Raw genomic sequence first — 14,437 nt, 5'->3', positions numbered from 1 at the left:
ATAACATTTATGCATGCTCACCACTTGCATCAGACTGTCCTTTTTTGCACTATAAAAAGTAATCAACTTAGAAAATGATATTTGCATTACAACATCACTGAAGATAGTATATGCAGGAGTCTGAACGCTTCAGGTAGAAAAACTAAATGTAATTTTAACAGGAAAGTATCAAGTCTGGCCTTTAACAAGGATATATAGTAAAAACCTCAGGAAATCTACCACCAGGATCAAGGAATGTAGACCAAGAACACTGACATACAGGTGTGTGTCTTCTCTGACAGGATCTGCTCTTTTAGCTTCTCATGTCCTAATTTCTAACAAAAAGACTTCAAATCATACAAATGAGTGAGGGGTTCCAGGCTCCATAGACATTAATGGAGCCCCTCAGACTTAGGGGTATTCGCGCCTGGGCAATAAAAATATATATATAATTACACACATATTTAAAAAAATAAAATATGTTCCTGTGTAAAGATAATTTCTCATAAATGTAGTCATTTGGTTCCTTAGAAACAAGATTGTGTCCCTGGATATGGCCACTTCTGGAGAGATTGCACAAAGACACAAAGGGTGCTTATATATGAAATGTCCGGGAGTTACTGTATATACTACAGCCATCCTGTGGTAATGAACGCTGAAGCCAGGTGGTCAGACAGGGCTCAATAGCGCATGTCCGGCCATTGCTGCCAAAATGTGAGGTGGCCGTATCCGAGGAAGCCATCTTGTTTCTAAGGGACAACATGACTACATTTATGAGTAATTATCTTCACACAGGAACATTTTTTTTAATAACATCCAAATTGAAGAAATGTTTACATAAGGCTGATGAATTAAATGAAATTTAAAATGCCCAGATGAGAATATCCCTTTAATTTGTATAATGTTTAACCCCTTAAGGAACGCTGGGTTTTTCCCGCTCATTTCTTGCTCTCCAACAACTTTAAATTTTTCCGTGTACAGAGCTGTGTGAGGGCTTATTTTGTGCCAAACAAATTTATTTCTCCGTCACATTATTATTCCTTGCTGTGTACTGGGAAGCTGGAAAAAATTTCAAATGTGAAATGGTCTTGTGGGCTCAGTTTTTATGACTTTTACCGTGCGCTCCAACTAACACCTCTACTTTATTTTTTGGTTCGGTATGATCACGGTGATACCAAATTTATATACCGTATTTTTTGGACTAGAAGGCGCACAAAAAATACTTTGATTTTCTCAGAAATCAGAGGTGCTCCTTATATATGAACCTAGACATTTTAGCAGGCATTTATTGATGGTGCGCCTTATACTCCGGTGCGCTTAAATAGTCCGAAAAATACTGTAGGTTTTAATATATTTTCAAAAATGTAAAAAAAAATTGCCATCTGCCGCTAATAACTATTTCATACTTTGGTGTACGGAGCTGTGTTAGGTGTCATTTTTGCGAAATGAGCCAACGGTTTCATTGACAAATGTTGCAGACCTCAATATTGTAGCACTATTTATTCCATTTTTTATGTGATGTGAAAAATGGTGTAAAAGTCGCGTCTTGGACTTTTGGGCGCTATTTTTCTTACAAAGACAGAGGCTGTCATGGCAACCGATCGCCGCCCCAGATGAGATTCAGGAACGATCGGATCCAAAAAGTCATTTAAATGCTGCCGACAGCCTTGCCGACGGTATTGGAGGAGTTAATAGCCGCAATCGGTGCCGAGGTTATTAGCGGTGTGGTTTGCTGTAATATGCAACAAACTCCTACTGTGTATGAAGAGGGCTCAGCCTGTGAGCCCTCCTCAGACAGCCCCCACACCTCTCTGCCGTAAAGCTACAGCGCAGAGCGTCAAGGGGTTAAAGCCTTTTTTTCCTTAATAACAAGGGCATAGGAAGCTTAAAGTGGATCCTGCTAGAGGGAGCACACTCCAGTACATTAGTGTGCTTGGTGTAAAATCCTTGATCCTTATGGTAGAAGTCCTTTAAAGTGTAGCCGTCATTCTGAGCAAAAAAAAAAAAAAAATAAAATACATAATTCTGCTCCAGGTGTCCCTGGGAATCATTCCTCAAAGTATTTTTGCCTCTGGGTCCTCATTTAGTATCTTTTTTGGCCCATAGCAACCAGGGTTTCCAGCTCAAAAAAAAACTACAATCAGCAAGATGGAGGGGCAGGACCTGCCCCTGTCACCTCAACACAAGCGCCTGCTGCTGACCAATGACACCTATGTATATCAAATCTATGTAAAACTTCAGCACAGCACATGAGGGGAGGGACAGCTTGCAGACTTGGAGAGTGTCTCCTACCCCTTCCTTGTGTGAGGTGATGGGGGGGGGGGGAGGGGAGGCTGCAGTTTGTGTCTGTGTGGATTATTTGTTTATACACAAGTGTAGGGGAAGCTGAGGAGAGATGAGTGTAGGTGTTTGGTCACTACATTAGTCAGGGCTTCTCCCTGCACATGACTGAGTGCTAGGGCAGTGACACATGAGTGCTGGAGTACTGAGCTATGAGATAATCAGCTGATTGCAGGGAGAGAGATTGGGGCGTCTCTCCTTCCGTAGTCTCTGCTTCTTTTTGAAGACGGAATGTCCATAGTAACAGACATATGAGAGATTATTGACATCTAAGGGAAGTCTGCAGAATACAAGTGGAAGGAGCAAGATTCGGGTAACTAATCCAATTGCAAAAGGGCTTAAAAACACCTCAAGTTTTTTGAAATTAAGGTTGCTCTTTAACATTCACTGCCTTACATGGCAAAGAAACATATTACATATCACATATTCCACATCCAGTAATTCTGGTACCACTTCCTCTGTTGGCCACAGTACACATGTGTGACATCATGGTGCATTGATGGGCCAAGGTAACACGCCATGCCAGCACACCGTCTCTAACGCCTAGATCACTGTGGTAGATCCAGTGCAGAGTAGAACTGGACAGTTGTCTGCTGCGCAAGATTAATCACTGTGTCTAATGCTGGATAATTAATCTGGTGCAGTATAAAACTGGCAAGTTCAACTTTGTACTTCCCAGTAGTTGGGCATATCCTTGGTAACTAGAGGTCTGTGACTGGACAGAAAATAGTCTGTACACCAGAAAATTTAAGACCCATTTTACAGACTAGTGAGAATGCATACCTAGGCAAAATTAGAAGTTCTGTTTATTTTATTCACATTTTTTTCAGTGGATCACATGCATTTTAAGGAGAAGTCCATTTGGCTACTACAGATTAGAAACTATACTACTGGTAAAGGTCAAAACTTGGTACTTCTGAGAGAATCTTCACACACTAGAAGTTTGTCGCTCATCATTGCCAGTTTCAGAAGGGAGAGAGTTTAAAGAGAACCCGTCAGGCAAAATAACCCCCCTAAACTAAACATATTTTCATAAACTGCCATTAGAAAGCATTGCCTCTATCCCTTCATTGCCCCTCTACATGCCTGTAAACCTAAGCATTGAGGTCCTAAAGCTGTATGCAAATGACCTGTGAAATGTCCAATGAGTCATTATCATATTCGGCTGTCCAGCTTATTCATGAGTGGGAGGTACAGCCACAGCCCCAGTGCTTGACTGACAGCCTGTGTAATGGCTGCTCCATGTGCTCACGCCCCCTGCAGCGTGTGCGTGTGTGTGTGTGTATGAGAAAGATACAACAGCTCCAGGCTGCAGCCATGTGTATAGCAGAACATGTCAGGTACATGTGTAGCTGATGTCTGAGTCTCTGTGTATTAGTTGGATGCAGCATGTCAGCAGATACAGCACACACACTAGCACTGCTTTACTATACAATACACACAGGGGGAGGAGAGGGGCGGGATAACAGGGGTGACATCACTGCCTCTGCCTCATTTACATAATAAAGAATAGATGATTTTATAATGATTAATGCATGACCTGACTAGATAAAGGCTGGGATGGGATCCTTGTGAGCTGCTCCAACAGGTAGTAGTGACAGGACAAGTGACACAGACCTGATGACAGGTGTCCTTTAAGTACACCGGGACCAGTAGAGGATTTCATTCAAAAACAGGGGGGGTAAAGACGCAGACTTTTTTTTTTAAACTACTAGCACCCTCATATAGAAAGGATATTTCCTAAGGGAGATTTCTTTGGAAATCAGAACTAGAAAATAGAAAGAGGGAAAAAAAGTTTTCTATTTATTCGGATCCGCTACCGACTATGGCTTCCAAATGCGGTCACAAAATACTGTCCGGAGGAAAGGGCCTAAGGACTATTGTAATAATTTTTTTTTTTTTTTTGAGGAAAATAAAAGGAAAAAGAAGGATGTCACAAACCAGTTTAAAAGTACAAATACTTACAATACCATAAGACATTAACAATATAGTTAATGAATGAAATACCAAGACAGAAATTATGTTACACCATAGGACAAAAAGACCACCAAATAGCCCTTAACCTACGCAGTACCCCGTCGTCATGTCTGCCCTAAAAAAGCAATATTAAAACACACAATAATCATGTGTTAGCCAGATTTTTCCCACCAATTGTATTTGGTGGTACAACAGGTGAGTCCGATCCATCATTATGCTGCCAAATTTTTTGAGTACAGGGCAGTGGAGCATACGCCAATTTTGCTCTCCGCTTTTTTTTAATAATTTAGTAAAGATGATAAATATAGAATGTTTAGACAGGAGGCACATATATTACATAGAAAACACCTTTAATGGAAAGGAATGCTTGGATTCTGCTAGTCAGAAATACTTCTATTTAAACTTCACAGGAACATGCTTTGCCAGGCAAACAGCCCATTTCGAGGTTGGCACATCAAACGTTACTCATGCATGAGCCGCAGCCAGCATTCCTTCAACTCATTCAGTGCAATCGTAATGTACTAATTCCTTTGTCAAAAGGAAATGCTTGTGTGCAAAAAACATTCTAAAACCGTTCACTGGCCCAAGTGGATTAGACCTCAGTTTATACTACGGAAAAAGGAGTGATCCAGCAGATTAAACCAGCACTGTAATATTATACAAAGTAGACAACTCAATGTTACCAATGTACACTATAAATACAGAAAGCTGCAACAAATATTGTTTTGTGTCACAAGACTATAACATCACTTCTTTATAAGACAAATCCTGTAACTGTTTGCCATTATGGGTCTAAGAATTTGGCAAAATTTACAGCATTGAAAAAATACTATACAAATACATAATAAATATTGGATCCAAATCCATATGTATAGTGGGTAAGGAAAGTATTCAGACCCCTTTAAATTTTTCACTCTAATAAACTCTATTTATATAGAGCACACAGATTATGCAGCGCTGCACAGAGCTTGCCAAATCAGTCTCTGTCCCCAATGGGGCTCACAATCTAATCAACCTACCAGAAGAACTAGGAGGACCCGGAGGAAACATACAAACTCTTTGCAAATGTTGACCCTGGGAATTGAACCCAGGTCCCCAGCGCTGCAAGGCTGTAATGCTAAACACTAAGCCACAGTGTTTTATTGCAACCAATTGGTAATATCAAAAAGGTTTGTTTTTTGCTCATTACAAACTTTCATTAAAAATGAAACCTGAAATGTAGATATTTTTGCTTATTTATTAAACAAGAAAAACCTGACATATCAGTTGTTCTAAAGCCACTGCTTTGTTATTTTATCTGTGTGCTTAGACCGGGCCGCATTCATCTTTCCTTCATTTACAACCAGTCGTCCTGTCCCTGCAGCTGAAAATCTCCCCCATAGCATGATGCTGCCATCACCACGTGTCACTGTTGGGATTGTATTTGGCAGGTGATGAGCAGTGCCTGGTTTTCTCACCACAAACCGCTTAGAATTAACACCAAAAAGTTTAATCTCCATCTCATCAGACCAGAGAATCTTATTTCTCATAGTCTGGGAATCGTTAATGTGTTTTTTTGCAAACTGTATGCGGCTTTCATATGTCTTGCACTGAGCAGAGACTTCCATGGAACCTTGAGTGCAGCAGAAATTCTTTTTTTAATGCTTATTCTATCAGAATTTTTGTTGACACATGCATTTTGTATACACTACATCGCATTAGACAAATCTCTTGCCACCTGTTGTGGCATTAACGCATGCTTTTTCAAAAGCATCACATGTGAACACACCCCATCTTATAAATAGACAGGTGTTTTTTTTCTTACCAAATCAGAGAGCATGTCAGGTATTTGTCGGTCTCTAGTTGATGTCTCACAAGGAGCAGACACTAGCAATGACACACACAAACGTGACATCACTTTCTCCATATGCCCACACTCATCTGCATAAAGAAAATATTGAACTAATGTATGAACTAAATAAAGGCTGCCACAGCAGTAAGTGGCGACAGAATTAGTGACAGACCTGATGACAGGGGTCTTTTAACATGTGATCAAATGTGGTCCTTTTAAACTAAAACATAAAACCGCTTATAAATCCTAGAAATGTATTCCAGATTAGAAAATAAGCAAATTAAACACTATGCCGTACACTTTACAAGTAAACCTTTATTGCCATTAAGCACAGAAAAGTCATATAAAAGGATACTTTACTCAACAAAGTTGTGCTATCACTATAGAAACAAAGTGCAGCTTGCTTACTGTGAAACGGATTTAGACTTTTCACTGAAGCTTTCTGCACTCCAACAGGTCTGACCTTGATGTAAGGTCATCAGTTACAGCCTGCACATTGTTCTTGGAAAGTAAAGGACATAAATGCCCTTAAACTCACAAATAAAAAAAATTAAAAAACCACACAACGCAATAAAGGGCCAAAATAACTTGTGAAAAAGAATAATATTCACATACCGTATATACTTGAGTATAAGCCGACCCGAGTATAAGACGAGGCCCCTAATTTTACCACCAAAAACTATTGACGCGAGTATAAGCCGAGGGTGGGAAATGCATTGGTCACAGACCCCCCCCCCCCCCCAGTATATAGCCAACCAGCCCCCAGTGGTACACAGCCTGCCCCCAGCATTAAAAAAAAAATAAATAAATAAAATAAACTTATATACTCACCCTCCGGTTGCCCCGATGTGCAGCGCTGCTCCCCCGATGTCCGCACCGCTTGTCTTCAGGCTTCCGTGCCTGTCTTCTTTCTTCTGCAGGGCGCCGCCATTGCTCTCTCCCGGCCGAGGCCTAGTATGACACGCAGCTGCTGACGTCTTTCTAGGCGCCGCCCGGAGGAAAGACATAGCGGCGCCCAGCAGAAGCCTGAAGACAAGCGGCGCAGACATCGGGGCCACCGGAGGGCGAGTATATAAGTTTAATTTTTTTTTTAAGTATTTTTTAGTGACTTCGTGACCTGTGTATAAGCCGAGGGGACGTTTTTCAGCACATTTTTTGTGCTGAAAAACTCGGCTTATACACGAGTATATATGGTATATTATCATTAGTATTTCTATGCACTTATGGGGTGAGGGAAGGGTTAATGTTACCCATGCTCAACAGCTTGCTGGATAAACTAAGAGGCCCTAGTCCTGACTGGCACAGGAACAGGCCAATGCATAGTCGTCTCCACACCCCTCCCTCTTGCCATGCATTTTGTGTAATGTGATGCATAGTAATATAATTTGCTTTAGAAATATTTAAGTGACCTTATTTTATAATTAGAGGGCGCCGCCATCTTACCTGGGATCGCCGTTCCCCGTGACGACATCGGGGAGTGGCGATCCGTCTCCATGGTAGCCTTGGGTCTTCCAAAGACCCAAGGCTATTTCGTTTTAACCCCTTCATTAATGCACATTGTAATGAATGAGGAGGAAAATCTCCATATACTGCCATACTGTAGTATGGCAGTATATGATAGGATCGATCAGACACACTAGGGTTAAAGTACCCTAGGGAGTCTGAAAAATAGTAAAAATAATAAAAAAAAACCTAAAATTTCAAATCACCCCCCTTTCCCTAGAACTGACATAAATAAACAGTAAAAATCATAAACACATTAGGTATCGACGCGTCCGAAAATGCCCGATCAAAATATGATAATGGTTTTTCAATGCATTTAACCCCGTAAAGGAAAATAGCGCCCAGAGTCAAAATGGCACTTTTTGCCATTTTGAAAAATATTAAAAAAAAAAAAAAATCTATAAGAAGTGATCAAAAGGTTGTACAGTCCTTAAAATGATATAATTGAAAATATCAAATTTCGCAAAAAATGACACCACCCACAGCTCCGTACACCAAAATATAAAAAAGTTATTAGGTTATAAAACCTATACAAATTTGGTATCCCCTTAAACGTACTGACCCAGAGAATAAAGTAGATCTGTCATTTGGGGCGCTCAGTGAAAGACGTAATATCTAAGCCCACAAGAAAATGGCGCAAATGCGGTTTTTCACTGCATTTGGAATTTGTTTCGCGCTTCTGAGTACATGACATGGAATATTTAATACCATCACTATGAAGTGCAATTTGTTACGCAGAAAACAAGCCATCACACAGCTTTTTACGTGTAAAAATAAAAAAAAGTTATAGATTTTTGAAGGTGGGGAGTGAAAAATGGACATGAAAAAACAGGAAAGGGCCTGGTCCTTAACCGGTTAAATGGCAGCAGAACCATCTATGATTTAATCAGTTTCTATGACAGCTGGAAACTTCTCATATTCGAAAATTTTTCATATTTGCCAATCATATTAATCTTAAAATTTCCATTGCCCACAAAGTAATAGTCAATGGATTTTCCAAAGGCATTTCTGTATCCAAATCTATGCTCCATATAAATATAACCCACTGCAAAGAAATTGTGTGTAGTCAGACATCCCCCCCCCCCTCATAGACTCAAAATAGCAAATCACACAGTCGTAGGGGGGAGTAACGTATGTACAATGTACATGTCCTATCCTTCCCGTGTTATGGTGCCCTGCATAATGAATCGCAATGGCACCGGACGTATGCCGGACCAGCTACAGACCGGCGGGCATACGTTTGTGTGAATCCAGCCTTAGTCTTTATCCTTGTATGAGAGGTATGCACATTTTACATGTTCAATACAAATGTAGTATTTTTTTGCCTTTAAGTTGGGATGCACTAATATACAGCTAAACAATAGCAAAATTGTAGGCTTTTTGAGGGCAACACCACCTTGTAGCTTGGGAACAAATGCATAAAATGAGGTTAGCTAAGGACACTGTTTTCAGATCCAAAATTGGAGATTGTGTAAAGCTGGTACGCACAATAAAAAGGTGAAAGCTACATTACAGCATTAGACTGCTTACAGTACAAGATAATTCTCCACAAACGGGGCACATACCGATACTCATCAAACTTAGGTGGCCACTTTACACATGCCTATAGGTTCTGTTTTGGTGCTGTAACATGGCTGCAGAAAGCAGAGAACTACTGCAATGTTCCAAAGAAAGTATTGGAAAGAAACCATGACAGTGGCTTCCATAATTTCATCATTTCTGCAAATTTCCCATATCTGCATTCAGAAAAAAGTGAGTTTATTGCTGCCATATATGAACACACGGGGCAGATTTAGCAAAGGTGTCATAATGCAGGGCACAGATTACACAGTCGGATCCTGCACTAAATTTATCATGCAAGGTTATCACTTAGCATCAGACTGTCTAATTGTACTTTGCACCTTGGCTTAGATAACGCCAGAAAGCTCCACCAAAATTCTGGCGCAGTAGCATTATTTCTGCTGCACAGACCTTTTGGCGTTAAGCCACGCCCCATCTCTTGTCATATTTATTCATCTGTTTATGATAGAATTGCACACAATGGTCGCAGTCAGAAATGGCTGAAATCTGTCTAAAACCTTTAATAAAAGGGGGCAATTAAGACAAAAAAGACCTGTGAAAAGTAGCGGGAAAAATCATTCTGCAACAGAATTTTGTCCCAGAAAAAAAAAAAAAAAAAAAAAAAAATCAGACTTTAAAAGGGGTGTTCCCACGAACACAGGATAACAAAATAACACATTCTCTAATTCTATTCAGGGCCGCCTTAATAATAATTAAAAAAAAAAAATAATAATAATAATTTAATAAACGCCACACTTATAATAACCTAGAGATGGGTCTGAAACCTCTTCAGGGCCATATCAGGCGCCTTCAGCAACATCCTGGTGCCGAACTGAAGTGAAGTTGAGGATGTACTCCCTGGCTTCAGTGAACATACGCAATGTATACTATGCTTCATATAACTACAGCAGAAGGGTTTTTTTTTTTTTTTTTTTTTTAATGTAGCAATATGAAACAATAAACAACCCACAGATCTTTATGAAACAGTGGTTTAGCGTCCCAAATCTCCCCTTTAAGTGCAAGCCTGCAAGATTGCGGAACTATTTAAAGGGAATGACCCTCAAACCACCAACAACTTCTTAGGTGGCCTGCACAAAATCACAAACAGCCCCTGGTCCATTGTCTGTGGCCCGTGAGGTCTGCTCACACGCTGATGACAGAAGAGAGCTGCCCAAGTCACGAACTGCAGGAACAGCCGCTGCTGCATTCATGTCCTGGGCAGTCAGGTCACACTCAGGGTCATAGAAAATACAGCCATGTGTACGAGCCCTCGGCTAAAATACTCTTTCCTGTGCATGTAGCCCAATACACATATACATTTAAAAAAAAAAAAAAATTACACCAAATTTATAAGACCTGAGATTTTAAATTCCCTTTGCAACTGCAGGCCATTCATAGAGACATTGCCACATTGAAAAAAGCAGGATGAGGAGCCAGCGGATATGACTGTGAAATTCTGCTGGAGGCTGACACGTACCATTCATAATTACTTAGACTCATGTGAATGAATTAAGTTAGATAAAAACACTGCATAGCTCCTGTCACATGGTTTACTATAGCATTAGCAATTGTCACAAAAGGTTAATTCTAAAGGAAACTGGACCACATGTTCCTCTGCCTTAGTTATCAGTTTATTGCTAAAATTGATAGGATTGTCACAGGCTTTGATAGGTAACAAAACTGATTAACTTTAGGTTTTAATAGATGGAACACCAGTAACTTAGAACTGTCATTTATTGGTTTCATCTCAAACAAATCTTCAGGGTGCGGTCACACATTGTGTTTATTGCGTTTTGAAACTCATTAAAACAACTGAGGAGAGGCAATTTGACTAATTACATTAATATTAACATTTGGATTTCCAAACGCAATGAAATCGCTACCAAAACGCAACCTGTGACTGCACCCTAACAGCAATGGTTCTAACCACGAGGTTAGTTTGTTATGGTGTTCTAGTTCCCCTTTCACCAGTCACACACTGAATAGAATGGACATGCAATGAATTGTGAAACAGCGACCATATGGAAGGTTGCATTTCACAAACTGAACACTATTATGATGATGGCAGTATAACGGGCGCAGAAGGAATTCCTTACAGCATGTATAACTGATTCTTAGATTCCCAACTCAATAACAGCATTTGGTCTATGTAAAACATGAAACTGAAAGAGTTGTAAAGCGTTACATTTATTTTTTTTATTTTATATACACTCCAGGTGGTGACAAATTAAAGGTGTTATCCAACAGTATCAATAAATTAGGGGTGAGCTTTTTAAACAAAAATAAATGTGTACTCACCTCCTCTGTCGCCGCTGTCCATTTGATCAGTGCCCCTGTTTGATTACAGGGACACGAAAGCTGCGCTCTGGGAGCTTCCGGTCCCATGGCCACTGCTATCTGTCACATCACAGCGCCTACAATGCTGAGAGATAAGGACAGATGGGAGTGGCCGGTCACCTCTGCTGGCTGGAGGCTCCCCGAGTGCCTCAAACAAGAGCATGGATCAGACGGACTGCAGACCCGGACATCAGCAGCGACGGAGGAGACAAGTACCGTTTATTTTATTTTTAAAAATGTTCTCAGATAACGCCTTTAATTAGTTATACTCACTGGGATCTGTGCCTTAGGTCCAGTGTGGGACCTCCCATCACTGCTGACCTCCGCTGGTATATAGAGTCCCAGTGGAGACACAAGCTGGCATAGGCTTCAGACCGACAGAGGCCGAAACCAAAAGGCAGGTGCACACTGTCAATGCGATATGAAAAAAAAAAAAAAAAACATACCATGTATTACTTTTTTAATTTTACACCGTCTGGGGCCAGCAGTAGAACAAAAAAAAAAAATTATGAAACTGTATGTAACAACGAAACAGCAACAAGAGATGCTGCAGAGGAAAGGCAACAATTGTTGAAAACTGTTCATCTAATCTTGATCTGTGCTGCACCCTGGCGTCATTATTCACCCATCCTGCAGTTAAAAGCTCTGCTGGGTAAAGACTGTTTTGGCAGTCGAAACATTGCAGGATGGGTGAATAGACACCAGATTACTCCTGTAATCTTGAGCTGTGCTGCAGTTTTCTTCAACAATTGCTACTTTGGGATCCGTGACATGGATCAACAGTCTGTGTGCACCCTCAAATACACCATTGTAATAGTTCAGGGTGCGTTCACATTATGCTTCTGCTTTAAATTTTGGTTGTACTTTTTTGCCAATGTGTTTACATGCGTTTAGTAAGTAGCATCTTATTTTTCAGATTTTTGCTCCCCTTTATTGATAAAGAGTCAAAAGACTTTGCTATTTATTAAATACATTAGTTTTGTGAGGAGTTTCAACCAAAGGGATTGCAAAGCAGTATAAAACACAATACAAACACATTCCAAAGACTGAGAAGGAATTACCTATCTCCGATAGGAGATGGCTTTCAATTGTGTCATCTGCAGAAGGAGTGTGCTGTATTAAAAATCACCAATAACTGACACTATACCAAAACCAAAGATGCAGAGTCTATAGTTGTTTGATGCAGGAGGGGCAGTATACTGACGGGATTTTTTTTAAAATCCCAATTTCACTACAGTTAACGCACATCTATTACACTCAGTGCATAAACAATCTGGTAATAAGCACCAATGGCACCGGCAGCTATGCAACTACAGCTTAGGTTTCCACATAGATGAATGAAAGGTACATCTTGTCATGACCCATCTTCTCTTCCCCTGATAGGTGAAGAATGACCAATGCGGAGGGTTGACAGTCAGATGCTTCACCAGAATAGAACTACCTACTGCTCCAAACTTCGAGAGGGATGGCTTTTAAAGGGTGAACACAGGATTTGTATGAGAAATTTCTGTAATTGAATAGGTTTCATTTATTTAAATGATGTTTCTGAGGCTAAAACAGTCCACTCAGAATATAGAGCAATTTCATAAACTCCTGCAACTGACATGTGTTAACTGAGCCCAAAAGAGCCAACAACCACCACAACCTGGACCAAGCATGTGCCCTATTTGTTAGCAACAACTAGGGGCTTCCACCAGCTTCACCACTGTCAGGAAAGGGGCATGGAAAACACCAGTGTTGATGATTCTAGTGAGGTTTGTGGCATTTCCCTCAGGTTTCTTCATTACTTGTATACACAATGTTTCTTGACACCTGATCATTGCAGAGTTACATTTTCCATTCATCTTATATTAGTATTGTTATCCCATAGCTTTGTATTGGAGTAGTAATAACAAGGCAGTGGATATCCATGTACAGGCCTGAGACCGATAGCCTCCTCCATGCTGCAGGCTTCCCAAGGACAAGGCTAGTGGCTAGACTGGGCAGCTCCCTCCTCTCTGTGCCCTGGGGCAGGGGAAGCTGAATTCCAGTAGTAGGAAGCACACAGAAGCAGCATGGAGGGATCACAACAAGTGACGAATAGGGAGCCAGACACTTGCACTCCCGGACCAATAGCTGGCTATTGGTACTAGGACGCTCAGCATGAATATGTGCTGGACATGCAGAAGACGCCATGTGTGCACTGAGCCCTAGCCGTACAGAAAGCTGAGGCTGTATATTCTATGAATGAGGCTCTCTGGAGACTATGTGAGCGCAGGGCTCTGTAGGGCCATGTTCACATTACTGATGAATGGTGGGTAGTCTATTCCCAGTGACGCATGGAGCCCGCTCACCTGGTCTCCTGGTTGCTGAACTTCTTGGTGACCACCTTGCCCAGCTCCAGCCCCAGGCGGTCTGCCACTTTCTGGGAGAGATCCTGATGGGAGCTGCCGCTGAACAGCACGATGTTAGGCATGATGGTGGCGTGCGGTACCGGCAGAGGAAGGCGGCGGAGACGAGGCTGGGACTGAGCTGTCCTATCCCTCCTGCTACCAGGATGCGGAGCTCAGTGTCATGTGGCTGCTGAGGAGGCAGGGCCGTGTCTGGAATGGAGCAGCTCCCCCTAGGAAAGATGTCACGGGAAGGGGCGGGGCTTCAAGAGAGAGGGGGCGCGGCCTCCTACCTTACAGGGCTGTGCACGGCCCAAGACAAGGCAGGAAGCTGTCAGGAGTCTCATCACACGTGTATATGTACAGAACGGGATCATATGTGATGTATATGTTTGCAGGAGAGATCACATGTGTATATGTGCATCATAAATGATGGAGGATTAATGTCTCATCATACGTGTATATGTACAGGAAGGGATCATATATGATTTTTGTATGGAGGAGAGAGGAGTAATGCCTCATCACACGTGTATATGTACAG

At 41.3% G+C, this 14,437-nt stretch overlaps 1 protein-coding gene across 1 annotated transcript in view; it reads right to left on the bottom strand.

The window, feature by feature from the left end:
- Positions 1-14,150, bottom strand: part of PRPS2 (phosphoribosyl pyrophosphate synthetase 2) — a 39,455-nt gene extending 25,305 nt beyond the window's left edge. The window contains exon 1 of the mRNA XM_072135952.1: positions 13,861-14,150. Within this exon, the coding sequence (XP_071992053.1) occupies positions 13,861-13,982 (122 nt within the window). The 5' untranslated portion in view covers positions 13,983-14,150. The remainder of the gene's footprint in view (positions 1-13,860) is intronic.
- Positions 14,151-14,437: the final 287 nt, after the last annotated feature.

Source organism: Engystomops pustulosus, chromosome 2 (assembly GCF_040894005.1).
Source record: "Engystomops pustulosus chromosome 2, aEngPut4.maternal, whole genome shotgun sequence".
Lineage (NCBI taxonomy): Eukaryota > Metazoa > Chordata > Amphibia > Anura > Leptodactylidae > Engystomops > Engystomops pustulosus.
Note: the sequence above shows the minus strand (reverse complement) of the source record. Positions and strands in the feature narration are given on the sequence as shown.